The following is a 15382-nucleotide window of genomic DNA, read 5'->3' on the forward strand; positions in this document are numbered from 1 at the left end:
TGCCCGTTCTGGACATTTCACACAAATGGAATCCTTACAATATGTGCGCTTTTGCAATTAGGTTCTTTGCCTTGGCATGTTTTCGGTGTTGATCCACGTTGGAGCACATATCAGTGTTTCACGCCTTGTTATTGCTAAATAATAGTCCATTGTACGGTTCTAGCACATTTTATTGATCCGTTCATCGGCTCATCGGCAGTTGGATTGCTCTGAACATGGTGTGCGGTTCCGGTGTGGCCAGAAGTGCCCTTTGCTCTGGGGTATCCATCTCGGAGTGGAACTGCCAGGTCATAGGGTAACTGCTCTCAAGGAATTGCCAGGCAGTTTGCCAGAGCATCCGCACTGTTCTACATTCCCACCCACAGGGTCCAGGGGTTTTTGTTTCTCCACAGCCTCACGTGGCTTACTGTCTTTGTTTTAGCCCCCATAGTGGGTGTTAAGTGGTCCCTCCCGGGAGCTTTGATTTACATTGCCCCGGTGGCTGATAATGTGGACCGTCCCAGGAGTGGTTTGTGACAACCGCTGCCCTCGAGCCGGCAGTCCCTTCTGAGATTTCCCAGATGTGTGAGCACGGGTGTCCTTCTCCTTTTGAGATGGCAGCGCCTAAAAACTTCCAAGCGTGGTGCTCTCCAGCAGGCTTTGGGGAAGGAGTGGCACCGTATCCTCGCAGCTGCCGAGCTAAGTCCTTTTCAAGAGCCAGAGTTAAGGTGTGGGGAGCTAGAGTCTGTGTCCTTATAGCGGGGATCTCATTCCCTCCAAAGACCCCAGCAGCGCTCGGGTATGACCCCTTGTTCCTCTCACTGTCCCCAGGAGGCCCCGATGGCTCTTGTGACTCCAGCTTCAGCGGCGGCGGCGGCAGCGTCTTCGCGCCAGCCAGGTAAGTGGCTTGTGCCAGCCGGAGGTGTTGATAGAAAGCAAGCAGCCTAGATCTTTCTGGGTGCTGGAGACTGCAGGGAAGACCTAGGGCAAACTCTCTATCGGAGGGAGTCTGCAGGACGCTCAGCGACCCCACTCCTGCAGCTCTGACGGACGGCGGCCATGGGGAAGAGCTGAGAAGCCGCTGGGGATCAGCAAGTACGAGCTGTGAAAGTACCACCAGTGCGTGGTGGTCACAGGGAGACACATACAGACACCTTCACCCAGCACTCTTGCTTGTCCGGAGAATGTGGGGCTGTTAGGACTGACAAGGAGAAGGCCGTTCCAGAGGCCGAGGGCGCAGAGCCCGGGCAGCCGCAGGCCTCTCCCGGGCGCCAGGTCGGCTGTCGTTGCGCAGCCTTCCACGTGGGGGCGGTGCAGGCCCAGCAGCAGGAGCGTCCCCTTCCCCGCGGTTGCCCACATCCTGTGTGCCGGGAATGGCCTCCCCCCCCCCCCCAGAGGGAGTTCTCGCCATTCTGTCCCTGTCCTGAGTCCCCTGGACTCGCCCCGTGTCAGTTTTTCTGTGGGGCTGGCAGCGGATGGCGTTCTCCTGCCGCGGGTGTCTTCCCTCTGAGCTCAACACTGCACCCGGGCCCTGGGGGGCGGCTCACTCCGGAGGAGAAGATCTGCGCTCAACCCCCAAGAGGCTCTCTTCTCCCCAGACTTTCAGGATCTTTCCTCCTTCTGTGTCATTTGTTCGTTTGTTCTCATCTCTCAGGACTCTGGGGGGGGTGTTCACAGTGTGTGAGTATGGACTGTGGATGTGGATCGCCCTGGGACCTCTCCTAATCGCCCGAGCAAGGCAGTAGATGTGTGTTCGTCCCGTTAGTTGTCTCATGTTCCTAAGTACCTGCCTGCATTCAGCCCCGCAGGTTCCAAGATGGGACCCCTGACTGTGGTCCCCAACCTTGAGGTTCTCCAGTGGGGAGACAGAAACAGGACAGTGGTTTCTGGGTGGGGGGGGTACTCAGTTTTGGGGACGAGCCATGGTACCTGAGCCTCAGCTCGCCGGCTTCGTGGCCGACAAGGCTGATCATGAGCGAGTGCTTCCTCGGCCTGCCATGCCAAATGCCTTGTCACATTGGGTTTTGCTGATGTCTAAATTCCATGGGGTCATTAGGAGTAGTATTTCCTGCATTTCTGGGCTGAGAAGGGACAGGTGATCTGGGGGCTGCTGTGTAGAGCTGGGGTTGAGGAGGGGTCAGTCGAGTGCCGACCAGCTAGGGGACCACAGCAGCAACCCTGCAGGACGGGAAGAGGCTCCGCCCGAAGAGGCGGCAGGACACGGAGAAAGTTGGGAGAGATTTTTCCTCTGGAAGGATGAATTGACAGGATTTGCGAATTCACATGGTGGAGAGAGACATGAGGGGAAGAATAGCCTCCAGATTTGGGGCTTGAGCCAACTCAGGATATCCTGCACTTCCCAGGCTGGGCTAGAAGGAGGAACAGGTGTGTGAGTGGCCAGTCAAGGGCTCTGTGCCTGTGGCCCTGAGCACCCTTGGGGGCGGTTAAGGAGGCAGGTTTGGATCCTGGATTCTGGAGCTGGGGGGAGAGATGTGGATGGAGGTGCGGGGAGCTGGCACCCCGCAGAGGGGTCAGCTTCTGTTGTCAAGGCCATGGGAACCTGCCTGAGAAGTGGCGGGGCCGCATGCAGACCTGGGACTTGGAAGGTCCTCTGGCAGCCCCAGGGACGGTCCGTGCAGGAGGGGCAACAGCAGGAGCACCGGAGCCCGTCGCAGACTTGTCAGTGTTGTCTAGGCTGCAGGGAATTGTCCTGCTCTACGAGGGTGGCAGTGTGAGATGAAGGGAGGCCCAGGAGGAGGCACAGATCCGATCTCACCGGCCGACCGTGCAGGTGGGCAGGACTCTCTGCCGCCTCACTTAGGAGGCAGGGGCGCCATTTGCCAGGGCAGCTCTGGACGCCAAGGCTTGGAACTGCCTCACTGGAAGCAGGCTTCGGTTTATACCTGTCACTGGGGAGCCCGTGCCAGATCTACCCTTTTGAAATTAAAAACCCAAGAGCAAATCATCTCATGCTTGCTGTCTCCCACGAATGGCCATTTCCTCATGGCACCTGCTGGTCTGCATCAGAGTCATGAAATCTGAGCCAAGGTGCCAGGGCCCCCCACTCCTTGGAGACAGCAGCGGAGGACAGTAGGGTGGGTGCATGCTTCCTCCAGTAGGTGCTGCCAGAGGGGGACTGCGCTTGGGCAAGGAGGCGCCTTCCAGAATCACCAGGACACACAACCGCCCTGTGACTGTCCAGTCCTACTGCCTGCCCACAGCTCCCACGAATCCTCTGCACAGTGGAGTGTAGCCGCCTGGACACATGTCCTGACTCGGTGGCCTTGCTCCCTGCCTCAGTTTCCTCATCTGTAAACTGGGTGCAGTGATAGTACCTATCTCCTGGGGCTGTGGTGCACCTATGAATTGAATATGTAAAGAGAATGGAATGGTGCCTGGCCCACGGAAAACATTTTACATGTTTTCACAACAGTTACTATAATGAGAACCTCATCATTCTGCCCATTTTACAAATGAAACAGGCCCAGAGAGTTTAACTTCTTGCCCAGAGTCACTCAGCTACTTACTGGCCAAACTGGAATTCTCAAGCCAGGCCGGTCTGCCTCCCAAGCCCACCTTTATTGGTCGCACTGGGAGAGTTAGAGAAGCTTTGCATGTCAGCCTCCCTCACTCCGCTGCCTGGGAGCTGGACACAGGAGCCCGGGACACGTATTACCGTGTGCACCGGCGTCCGTTCTGATGCCCTGGGCCTCGTCAAGGGCCGTGGTGTCCTCCGTGACATTCGGCATAGGTCTCCTGGTATAGCTGGCTGCAGAAAGGCAGGTAGAAAGATCTGGAATTCAGTGCTTCCCAACTTTTAGCATCTGCTCATTGAAAAGAAGGTGTAAAGACACTTTATGAAAAACCAGTGTTGAGTTCAGAAACAATGATCTTTTATTATTAACTTTTCTTCTAGTTTGATTAGCGATGTACCATATGAGTACCATACAAAGGTACTAACAGAATTAGACATTACAGACATGAAGTGCCACCTCCCAGAGAGAACCACTGGAATTTATCGTTATTTATTAGTAGTATCAGAAGCATTATTTTATGGGTCGGTATTTTAACAGCCACAGTAGTGCCATGCATTTGGAAAACATAGTACATATATGTGTAAGACATGAGTTATGAGATGCTTTATGAGAAAACACGCAGTGGAAATGGAGTTTTGCAGACACCTTGAAATAACTCCGAAGCCCCCAGGAGTAACTAGTCTAGACTTTTTGGAACCAACACAGAAATATGCTTTAAACTGGGAGAGAGCTCCCTTCTGCTCTCTGGGTAAGGCAAGCCAGAGAGGAGGCCACCCCATCTCCGACTCCAGGCCAGCAGCAGCTCAGCAGCTGAGCACACCATGCAGCCTGCCCTCTGGGAGAAGGGCCCGAGTTCCCACAGGGTTCGGCTTCCCGCAGAACATACGGCGGGGGGGTCCAGCACACAGCAGCCGGCCCCACCCAGCCGAGCAGCTGAGAGCAGCCTCCTCGGCAGCTAGTGGGATGCTTCCCGGGCACGAAAACCAGTTTCCCTGGTGCCCTGGGGTGAGCCTGCGTCCCATGAGCTTCCCCTCCAGCCAGCCAGGGGACATGAGACCCAGACAGAGTGCGTCCAGCTAAGGGAACAGGTTTTCAGGCCATGGCTGCGTGGCCCTGAGCAGGTCCCGTGCTGTCTCATCCGTGCATGGAAGGATCCAGTTTCATGAACCACGAGGTCCCTCTCAGCCGTGCTCTTCTTGCCTTGCCCGCGATCTGAAGGTGCCCATGTCTGGGGAGCTTGGCTGTGGGGGAGATCGGAGAATGTCAGGGCACAGAATGTGCCACTTCACGCACACCAGCTCCATGAAATCCTTCGTCGTTTGGTCTTGACACAGGGCCGCCTGAGGGGATGCCACCGAGGGCTGGCCCTTGCTTTGTCCCTCAGTAGACACACTGAGCTGGCCAGAAGTGAAGCCAGGGACTCCCGTAAAGCAAGGAGTCCAGCTGCCCCAGGGACCATCTCGCATCTTGGAGCCCTCCTTGGGCCGCTGGCGTCCCCCCCAACACAGGTCAGACCACGCTTTCCCGGATTCCTCTGTCACCCCACACGGAGACTTTGTCTACTGTACTGATAGGAAGATATATTGAAAAGCCTATGTGATGACCTCTTTCTGCCTCTGGTACGTGGGGCTGCCAGGTCTGACTGGCCAGGGCGTGGCCGGCCCACAGAGGGGCTGCCGTCCTGCTGCCTCTGCCAGGGGCCAGTTGGAAATGGAATCTCTGGAAATGGAAACTCTGCCGAGCCTGGCCTATTAGGAGGCGGTGGAGTGTGGTGGACGAGGCCACTCTAGACTTCAGCTTCTCACATTCAAACTGCTGGTGCTACCGCTTCCCGACTGGGGACCCTCTGGGCCTGACGTGCAGGGTGGAGGTCAGGGAGCTGGGCTTGGCGCTGCCTTCCTCCCCACGACTCCTCACTGCCCAGTACAGTTCTGACTCCCCCGGGGGAGTGGAAACAAGGCCTGGCTCCCACGGGCTCCATTTCGGCTAAGAAAGTGGTGGTGGCGTTCAAGGCACAGGGTCCTCCTGGCACCCTGGGCCCCGTGTGGCAGCTGGAGTGTCCTGCAGCACTTGAGGGAAAGGGACTCACTGTGGACCGGGGGCTCACCAGGTGAGGAAAGAAGAGGCCAGGACGGGGCAGCTTCCGCTCCTTCCTCACAGCCTCCCGACCTCCTCCCACGTTAAGGCCTCGGGCTGCAGGTATGCTTCTGGAACTTCTCCAGCTTCTCAAGGAGAAGAGCTACAATACGCCAGAAGGAACCAGGTAGGAGGCCAGCAGGATGGGGGAAAGTAGGACTTAGAGATGAGACAGTAAGTCCTGGTCACTGGTAGGAGTGTAAGGAGTGTCTAGGAAGTGGTCAGAGAAGAGGAATGCTCTGGAAGCCATAGGGAGCTCGTTAGCTGGACCCTGCGCTGTGTCGTCTGTGGTGGTAGCTGCTGTCATGGGGCCGCTGGGCACATGCCGTGTGGCTGGTCTGAACAGAGGTGTGCTGTTGGGGTGAGACATGGGCTGGATTTCAAAGACGTAGGACACAGAAAAGGACATGAAGTATCCTATGAATGTCATGTATGTTGATTTATATGTTGATCCCATGTTCAAATGCTACTGTTTGGGTATGTTAGATTGATCAAAAATATATCATTAAAATTGTACCTGTTTCCTGTTACTTGTTAGTACAAAACTGGAAAATGTGAAATTCCATCTGTGGCTCACATTCTGTTTCTGTCAGACAGAGTAAGAGAGGAATTGGTGAAGAGATTGGCTGGGAACTTGTGTTTGCCATCCTGAACTTGTTTGTGCCTTAGTTTCCCCATCTGTCTTAGGCTTCCAAAGAATCCTAGATGTTTGGATATTCTCAGAAGCCCCCAGAACTTCCGGCCATATGACTCCTGGGGACATCTCAGGGGCAGCCCGGCTAGAGGCTCAGCATGCCCAGCCTCTCTGGCTACCAGAGGACAGGAGTGCCCGCTGTCACCCCTGGAACGAGCGCCACGGGGAGTCATCAAACCATACTAAAGAGAAGTTCCGCTGAGCAGTTCCAGAGCTGAGAGCGGGGCCCTTTAGGGATTCACATCAAATGAGCTTCAGAGAAGCTGCGGGCGAATCAGGGAAGCGCAGGCATCGAGTTCCTGCTGCAAATGAATAATTGAGCAGCCTAGAAATACCACGCGAGACCGCTTTGTACCGACGGGCAGCAGACCTGCCTGGCCAGGGTCCTCGGGAAAGGCAGCCCTGGGTGGCACCTGTCATGACACCTCTGGGCAAAATATGGGAAGAGAGCCCCTCCCTAATAGCCTGAGGTTCTCTGCCCGTGCTGTCCCCATCCCCAAGAACTCCATCCTCTGCCTTGGGGCCGAGGACTGTGTCCGTCACCGAGCCAGCGGCACCCAGCCTTCTCAGAGCTGCTCAGCAGGGCTTCTCTCTCCCTGGAGACCAGTGAGGCTTTGGGCCTGGGAGCCTGTGTCCCGCCGGAGCAAAGCACAGTCGGAACAAGCTCTGTTTCTCAGAGGCAGAGGCTGTGTTGCCTCTTCCCCTGCTCAGTTACAGCTTCACAGGCATCTCTCATGGCTTCTCAAGTGAGCCAGGCCCCGTGCCAAATGGCCTGGGGGATGGCGAGACCTAAAGCCACGACCCTGTCCTTACTTGAGAAATGTTCTTCGTTTGCCTGGTGAAAAGCCTGTTGGCTCCTCAGACTGCTTGCAGGACTCTCCCCGGGACTGGTTGATTTTATCATCTGAGGGTCTGGACTCCATGCCCTGAGGGCTGATGGGGCCCAGGTCCGTGACATCAGATAGGTTTTCTCCTGTCCAGGCCAGGCTCGTGCTGGGGAGGCGGGCGCGCACGCAGCAGACTGGCCCTCTTCCCCCATGGGTGGTTGTCAAGGCTCCGGCCTTAGAGAGGAAGGAGGAAGGCCGAGGGGATGAAGCCAGACCTCGGGGCCCCATGCCGGGAGGGTACCGCCTGCCCGCCCCGGACCACCGCGCCCAGGAGAGGGAGGTGGAGTGCGGTTCTCAGCGCTGTGGCCTTGGCGGACCAGCTCCAGTGGCTTCAACCTGGCTTTCCTCCCTAATCTTGCCCACAGCACCGAGAGGGCCCCAGTCACCCTCCACCTCGATGGCATCGTGCAGGTCCTCAACTGCCACCTCAGCGACATGGCCATTGGGATGATGACCAGGATCGCCGTCCTGAAGTGGCTGTACCACCTCTATATCAAGACTCCGCGGAAGGTGAGTCCCAGGGCCCATCAGCCCCAGAGGCCCTTCCAGGCTGGGGCCTGTTTCGGGGCCCACCTTGATTTTCAGGGCCTGCCTCGTGCTTGGTAGGCTTCTGATCAGTGCAGTACTAGAAAGCCCCAGGCAGAGGAGTGACAGCTGCTGGAGGAGTCCCGGGAGGGCGTGGGGTGGTCTGTGCAGGGTAGCGAGACCCCGTGCGTGCTAAGTCCAGTGGTGGAGCAGTGGGAGCTGACGGGCAGCTGCCTTCTCTGCTCTGCAGATGTTCCGGCATACTGACAGCCTCTTCCCCATCCTGCTGCAGACACTATCGGATGAATCCGACGAGGTAGGTCCCCTGTGCCCCCTGCTGTCTGTGCTCGGCTGCCTGGCCTCCCCTTTTGAGGGCCGATGGGACCTGGTCGATGAGCGGTGCTCGTTCTGTTGTTTCTTAAATCGGCATCCCCAGAATTGCTCTCTTCCTATCTGGTAAAGTGCGTTGCTTCCAGGGAAAGCCATGTTTAATGCTCTTGGCTTCGGGAACAAGGACTTCCTCTACTAGCCCTTGTCAAGAGCACCGGCTCAGTGCATGGGCAGAACACCAGCCTCGGGGGGATCCGGTCCGTAGAAGGCGGGGATGTGGTGGTGGGCATATCAGCTGTGGGCTGGGCTCCCGAAGGCAACGTCTGGCCCCACTTAGCTGCCTGACTATGAGTTAAATCGCTTCACGACTCTATCCGTCCAGTTCCTTCTCTGCGCAGTGGGGCAGTGCAGCACATGGCTGTGAGGGTGACCTGACCCTTGGAAGATGCCGAGTGCCGGGCCGACAGCGTGAGCCCCTCTGGAGCTCTGGCTCTGTTCATTTCACCCAGACCTCATTCTGCCTTCTGGTTTGAAATTATCCCTTTAAGCTTTGCTCTGCTGGGGTCATCAAGAGCAGAAGGGGGAGGCTAGCCCAGAGAGGGGGAAAGAGAGCTGGGTCCTGCGTCCTTCAGCTGTCCACGGGAGCCCCCACCTGTCCCCACCCATTCTCAGCGGCGTTCCATTCTGTGCAATTAGGCTAAGGCAGTTCTTTTTCAGGACTCCCTAGCCTCCCAGCCAAGGGACAGGATTTGCCCCTGGGGGTTGCCATCAGCCAGGATAGCATCCCTTCTCTCTCCCCATGCCAGCTCCTGCTGCCTGTCAGATGCTGGACAAGTGGGCCTTGACTGCTCCCTCTCCTTCCCCCTTCTGGGCTGTGGGCAGCTGTGGGCTCCAGGCAGAGCTATGTGTGCCCCATCAGGCGGTGGCCATGGGAATCCACACTGCCCATTGGGAACATGAGAGGGGACAAGATCTTGGCGGGCGGGGCTGGGCGGGGCGGGGGTGGGTTTCACCGCTCACCCGCTTTGTGTGCATGAGGCGCCTGAGGCTGGTACCAGGCTGTGTGGGGCCCAGGGTAGTTTTCCTGCAGCCTGAATTTGTTTTCTTGGACCTGAGCTGAAAAGCGATGCACACAGGCAAGTGTCTACCTCTCTGTCCTCTGAGGTACTCCGCATTTCCAGAAAAACCCAAAACAGATGATCTGAGCATCTGCCCTTGACCCCTCCTGGCTGTCCCGCTCACGTGCGCGCGCGCGCGCGCACACACACGCACTCATGGTCTCTCTGCCTTCCCCTCTGCTCCCCATTGCAGTGTGGGGCCCGGGAGGACACAGCCTGGTTCTGGCTGAGTTAGGGGTGACTCACTGCACAGTCACAGCCCTCATTTCAGTACAGAAAGGAAGAGCAGAACTTTGCTGATTGGTTCCTTCCCTAGGACTTCACTGGAAGCAGCTGAGTTTTCAGTCCTTTAAGTTGAGTCGTTTAATCCCATCCAGCTCTTTGCTCGTGACGGGTTTCTGTGTGCGCGTGCGTTTACGGGGAGCGGGAGGAGATGCAGTCCATTAAACAGCTCTGTTCGGGTTGCGGCTGTGGAAACTCGATTTGCTGAAGTGCCAAATGTTCTTGGAGCTTTGGGCATATCTTGCGGGCTCCTGCTGGGAAAGGATTGCAGCAGCTCTTGGGGACAGTCGCAGGGCTGAAGGGGGGCTGTTGCCGTAACAGGAGCAGAGAGTCCCTGCTTTCCCATCTCTCCAGGGGAGGGAGTTGGCGGCCAGGATAATCGGTGGTGAGTCCTGCTTCTGCCCCATCCTGGTTCTTCACCAGCTCCCATTCCTAAGTGTCCCCTACCCATCTCTTTGGCAACCTTGAGGGCATACTGTGTTCTTGGCAATGGAAATACAACATGAACAACACAAAGTTCTCCCTTCTCCTGGAGCTTCCTTTCTGGGGTATCTAGAAATCACTCTTTGGTGGGTTTTCCCAGTATTTCCAAACACAGCCCTGATTTCACATCAGAGCTCCCTGAGGTTTGAGACCCTGAAAGCCCATTCAGTCAAATCAGATCACAGCCAGACTGGTGGGGACAGGCCTCTTCCTATCGATGGCCTCAAGGAGATTCCTTCACGAACAGAATTTAGCTACAGTGTTACATCTAGCCGAGGGGCCTCCAAGCTCAGGTTATCCCACTGTTTTGGATGATTCTTAACCACAGCTTGTATGATGAAGTCATTCCTGTGCCAGGAACTGTGCTTGATTCGGGGTATCTGGGGAACCCTCGACAGTTCTGCGGGGAAGGAATTACTGTTTCCTTCTCCCAGTTTGGAAAACTCAGAGTGAGGGAGGTGAAGCCCTTCACAAGAGCTATAGGAGGTGTGAGGCCAAACTCAAAACCAGATCTGTGTGACTCCAAAGCCCGTCCTTTCGTTCGCTCAGCCATCGGGCCTGCGTTCCCCCAGGTGTTGGTCCCGGCCATCAGAGCCGCGGGGAGGTAGGGAGCTTGTGTTTGGTAAGTCAGCAGCCCCATTTCTGGCTGCCTTCTCCTGTTCCACAAGTTCTTCAGAACAGTTCTCCAGGTAGTGTGGAGAGAGCTGGGGATACCCTACAGAAGTTTCAGCTCCCAGACCCTTTGTCTGTTTTCTTATCGATTTGAAGAAGCTCTTTGAATACACAAAGAGGACCGGGGACATTTCGTTGCAAATACTTTTCTCTCCCAGTTTGATTGTGATAAACTCAAATGCTTCTCACCCTTGGTGAGAGTCGCTGGCCTCAGGAAAAAGAGTGTGCCCAGGTGTTCCTGAGACTCGAGCTGGGCGCAAGGAGGGGCAGAGCCTCAGAGACCCACCATGTTCCGTGGCCCCGTTGGCACGTGGCCCTGCTGGGGTGTCTTGCCTGTCATTGTCACTCAATTCTTCTCCAGTGATGTTCGGTAGTCCACGCCCTTCTGGCCCCCTCAGTTGATTGTGCTTTTCCGTCATTCAGGATAAGTGGCTGTTTCCTCAGTATTGCCTGCTCCTTGCACACTTCTTCTGAAAATCCCTTTTGTCAGAAAGAATTTGCAGGTGTCCAATTAAAATTCTTGGCACCAGACAAGAACTCCTCCCATTAGCTGGAGATGCAATTACATGTTTTTAAGAGAAAATGCAACCCTGTTTTCCACAGCATGGAATGTAGGTGCTCGGAGCTTCCTGCCAGACCCTGGTAGGGAGGTGGGCCTGCTTCTTCCCCTGCCCGCAAGATGCCAGCTGTCGGCTACCTCCAAGCCTGCAGCTGCCTGCGCGAGCTCCACCCGTGAGCCCCAGGATGGCTCCTCTCAATGTCCCTGAAGGTGTGGCCAGTCCTGGAGGGGCCTTGGGACCACCCTGAGTCCTCACTCCCAAGCACCGTTGCCTCTCAGCCTGCATCCAGAACCCTCGGGGTGTAAAGCTGGCATCCACTGGTCTCCATCTGTCCAAACCCATAGGACATACAGTGCCGGGAGCGAGCCGTGAGGTAAACTGTGGAACGCTCCCACCCAGGTGCAGGGCTTAGCCCTTTTCTGTAAGTCATTTTGTAAAGCCTTCAAGCCTTTTTTGTAGGTCTTATTCATCATGAAGCTTATTTTCAGTATTTTAAATTTTGTCATGATGTTGAGTGGCATCCCTTTTCAGTAACATTTTCTCCCCAGGTGACAGTGCAGTGGTTTAAGAACTCGGGTTTTGGGGCCGGCAGTCCAAGAGTCTGGTCCTGGCTCATTACTCAGAAGCTGGTTAACCTTGAACTTGAGCCAATGAGCTGGTCTCGCTGAGCCCCAGTTTGCTTATCCGAAAACCGAGAATAATGGGAGAGGCCCCCGCCTAGGTGTGGCCCCCCAGGTGAGTATTGAATGAGGTCATGGGTATAGAATACACGACACATGTGAACACGTGTTCTAGCTCCTCTGATGCCGGTACTCATTTCTGTCAACACGGCGACGATACACACGGAAATCAGGAAGGTGGGCTCTGCTTTTTCCCCACATCCTTCCTGTCCCAGCTCAGCTGCAAAAGCCGGAACAGAAGCCGATCTCTGTCCTCTGTCCTCTGTCCTCTGTCTTCTGTCTCCCTGCCTGTCTTAGGACTGCACAGACCCCATGCGGATGGCCGGGTGGGCGGGCTTCTTTGGGAGCTCATTGTCCATCTCCAGCCATAGGACGACCAAGGGGAAGGCAGTGAGCAGTAGGACCAGCACCCCTCTCTGTATCTTCCCCTTCCCCACCCCCTCCGCCAGCGGCCCCAGCCCAAGTCAGTGAGCTGTGTGCAGCATCACAGGTGGAAGGGCGGTGCTTGCTGCCCTGGCTCCGGGGAGAGAGGAGGGACAGCATCATCTGCAGAGGGCCTCCGCGGCTTCTGAGCCAGTTGCCCAGAAGCAAGCCTGAGGGTCCATGGAGATCCAGAGGGCACACACTCCCCTGGGGCCTCCAGAGCCAGCTCACGCAGAGTCCTCTCACCTCTTGGAGCTGAGGTGTCCTTAATGCTTCAGAGCAGAGTTTCTCGTCCCGGGAGAAATGCCCCCCCTCCTCTCCCCTAGGCTCCAAGGATTGGTGAGGAGAGATTGCTGAGGGGAGTTGATGGCTCATGATGTACAAGCGGAAAAAAAGAATGAGCCTTTTGTCAATATGGAAGCCTGCAGGGTAGGACCGTGAGGACTGCACAGGCAGCAGGGGCCGGTTTCAGGTCCGGAGCCCATGTGCCATGTGCAGAGTGTGGCCGGCCCACGCAGGCAGTGTGGCGGGCTGGCTATAGGCAGTGATTGAGGGCATCTCTTCAAGCACCCCGCGAGAGCTGTGACATACCCTGGTCCAGGGCGACCGGGGCCTTCACTGTCCTCAACCCCACAGCACACCAGAGGAGCGTGTAGACCCGTGGAGCAGGGAGCCCAATGGGTGGCTCTCACTTTTGCCACGTCCTGGAGCTTAGGGGGGACACAGCTGACTTTGGGGGAGACAGGAGAGAATTTTATGTTTTCATGGTCTGGGTCCTAGGAGAAATGGAGAGGTTTTCCAATCTCTCAAAGGAGAGCGCTCACCAGGCTTGCCTTTCCCGGGGACTCTTACCACTCTGGTCTCGTGGGTCCGCTGCTTCAAAGGGATTTAGTTAGTGGCAACAAGGCCTTAGCCAAGGGGATCTCTCCCCAGAGAGAGGCCCCAGACTGAGATCATCCTGCTGGGTTCACTTTCTTACTCAGGGTCCAGGGTGGCCGGGGCTGCACTATCCTGTCCCCAGGGGCGGCGTGGGGGCAGGTGCAGCTAGTGGGGTAGGCCGTCGCTCAGTGTCTGCCCCAGCAGTGGGGTTTCCACGCCATTACAATCTCTTCCTTTGAGGGCAGCTCTGAGAGCTGATGGCCCACCCAGCACCCCCACTGCTGGCTGCCCTTAGAATCCACAGTGGGTGCTGGGCTCAGACCCCCGCATCCGTGGAAGCGACTGAGAACCGGAGAGGGCGGAAGGCGAGGTTGATGGGGCGGGTTCCCTACTCAGAGCACATTGTTTCTGTCGTGACCGCTCGGCCTGGTGCTCTTGGGCTGCTTTTCATTATCCCCAGTTTGACTTAAAAGGACATCCAAGTGTGAGGAGGGTAACTTGCCCAAGCTCATACCGCCAGGAGCCAGAAGTTGGGTTTGTCTGTTCCAGAACATCTAAAAGCACACAAGAGCTGACCTCAGTGCAGAGCAGGGGTCCAGGCAAGTGGAGGCACAGCGTCATTCAGGCTGTCCCCCTCTCCCCTCTTCGGTTCTGAGCACTGAACCTTGACCTGCCTTGTTGGGCTATTCACCCTCCCAGGACCCATGCCGCAGGAGTGGTGCTGGCCGCGGGGCCGGGGAGGGGCGGTGTGGGAAGTGGCCTGGAGAGGACCGGGAGGGCAGGCCTCTGCCCTGCACCGCCCCGCGCTCCGTGGGACCCGGCACGTCCCCGGCACCTCCTTGCCTCCATCCAGCGCGGCTGGCCTGCTCTGCGTTCGTCCCGTCCAGCTCTGACTCTGTGTGGTCCTGACCCCACTCCCTGGAATACTAATGGGGCGTGCTCGGAGTGGACCATCTCCCAGATGAATGGGGTTTGCTCCTCCTCCTGAGATCCCTGCCTCAGTTTTCCTTTCAGTCCAGCGTTCATTGCCTCCACTCTCCAAAACAAACAAAAACAACTCCTCAGTCCCCAGGATTCCTTTACAGTCAGGTCACGCCTGTGGGGCAGATACCAGCCAGAAAGCCAATGGGCCACATGGTGGCCACAACCAAGAACGTGGTTCCTCTTGCCGAGAGTTCCCCCAGCCTAGGGACGTAAGCTGGGGTCCCGGCAGGGACAGCACGAACAGGAGAGGGCCCTTGCCTGCCATCGCCTCCCCGAGCCACCGCCCCCCCCACCTCCTGCCCCGGGGCCATGCTGAGGACACAGGGCGCTCACCCACACGGCTCTTCCTGTGGGCTCTCCTTGGGGGCTTCTGAGAGAGAGTGAGAGGAGGGAGGAACATGCAGGGAGAAGGGCAACAGGGAACTCTCAGGGCTGTACTCACAGTCCCCAGGGAAAGCCTGCCTGGACCCACAGCCCAGCGGAGGCACCAGCAGTCACCGCTAGGGGTCCTGGAAGGATTTGGTCTTCAGAAAGGAGTTCTGGCAGCAGATCACTGCTGGGGAGGAGAGAGGACCGCCTTGGTGATGGTTCTAGAATTGTGCCTGCTGAGACGGCCACAAGTGAAGGGGGACCCACGTAACCGCAGCCGGCCTGGCAGCATTCTGCTCTGGGGAAGGCAGGTCTGTGTGCCCACAGAGTCTGTCGTGTTTCTGTCTAGGTGGACTCCTTCCCCTGATGTGCAGGTGAGAAGCCAAAGCTGGCACAGTAGCCAGTGGACATGCAGGGGGCAAGGGGCCTGCTGCCTGGTGGCCCCAGGCTCCCAAGGAAGGCAGAGGTGGGGCTCGGGAGGGGAGAATAAGGCCCTCCCTGATAGAGGGCCCAGCAGCACAGGAGGGATTCCACAAAGGAAAGCCAGTTGGGAACCGCCTTCCCCTGGGACAGGGCTGGTGGCTCTTGGGAGGCCAGGCTACAGGGTGAGTGACCTGCAGGGGTGAGCACACTCCCTGGCCCTGGGCCTGACTGCCTGCTCCACCCCCCCACCCCCCCCACCCCCGCCCCTCTCCCCTTGAACTCAGGAAGCGATCGGTAATCTTACCTAGAAAGGTCAAGGTCCGGTAGCCAGATGTCAGCCCCACAGTGGAGCCATCCACACAGGAGCCGCTGTCAGAATCCTCTGGAGCTTTTTAAAACCCAGCTGCTTCGGCCTTGACCCA

At 57.1% G+C, this 15382-nt stretch overlaps 1 protein-coding gene across 1 annotated transcript in view; it reads left to right on the plus strand.

Annotated features, from left to right (window-relative positions):
• Nucleotides 1–15382, plus strand: part of VAC14 (VAC14 component of PIKFYVE complex) — a 98309-nt gene that overhangs the window by 23280 nt on the left and 59647 nt on the right. The window contains exons 10-12 of the mRNA XM_004754040.2: nucleotides 811–877; nucleotides 7598–7742; nucleotides 8008–8073. Of these exons, the coding sequence (XP_004754097.1) occupies nucleotides 811–877; nucleotides 7598–7742; nucleotides 8008–8073 (278 nt within the window). The remainder of the gene's footprint in view (nucleotides 1–810; nucleotides 878–7597; nucleotides 7743–8007; nucleotides 8074–15382) is intronic.

This window comes from Mustela putorius, unplaced genomic scaffold (assembly GCF_011764305.1).
Source record: "Mustela putorius furo isolate JIRA1106 unplaced genomic scaffold, ASM1176430v1.1 tig00000174_pilon_pilon_pilon, whole genome shotgun sequence".
Lineage (NCBI taxonomy): Eukaryota > Metazoa > Chordata > Mammalia > Carnivora > Mustelidae > Mustela > Mustela putorius.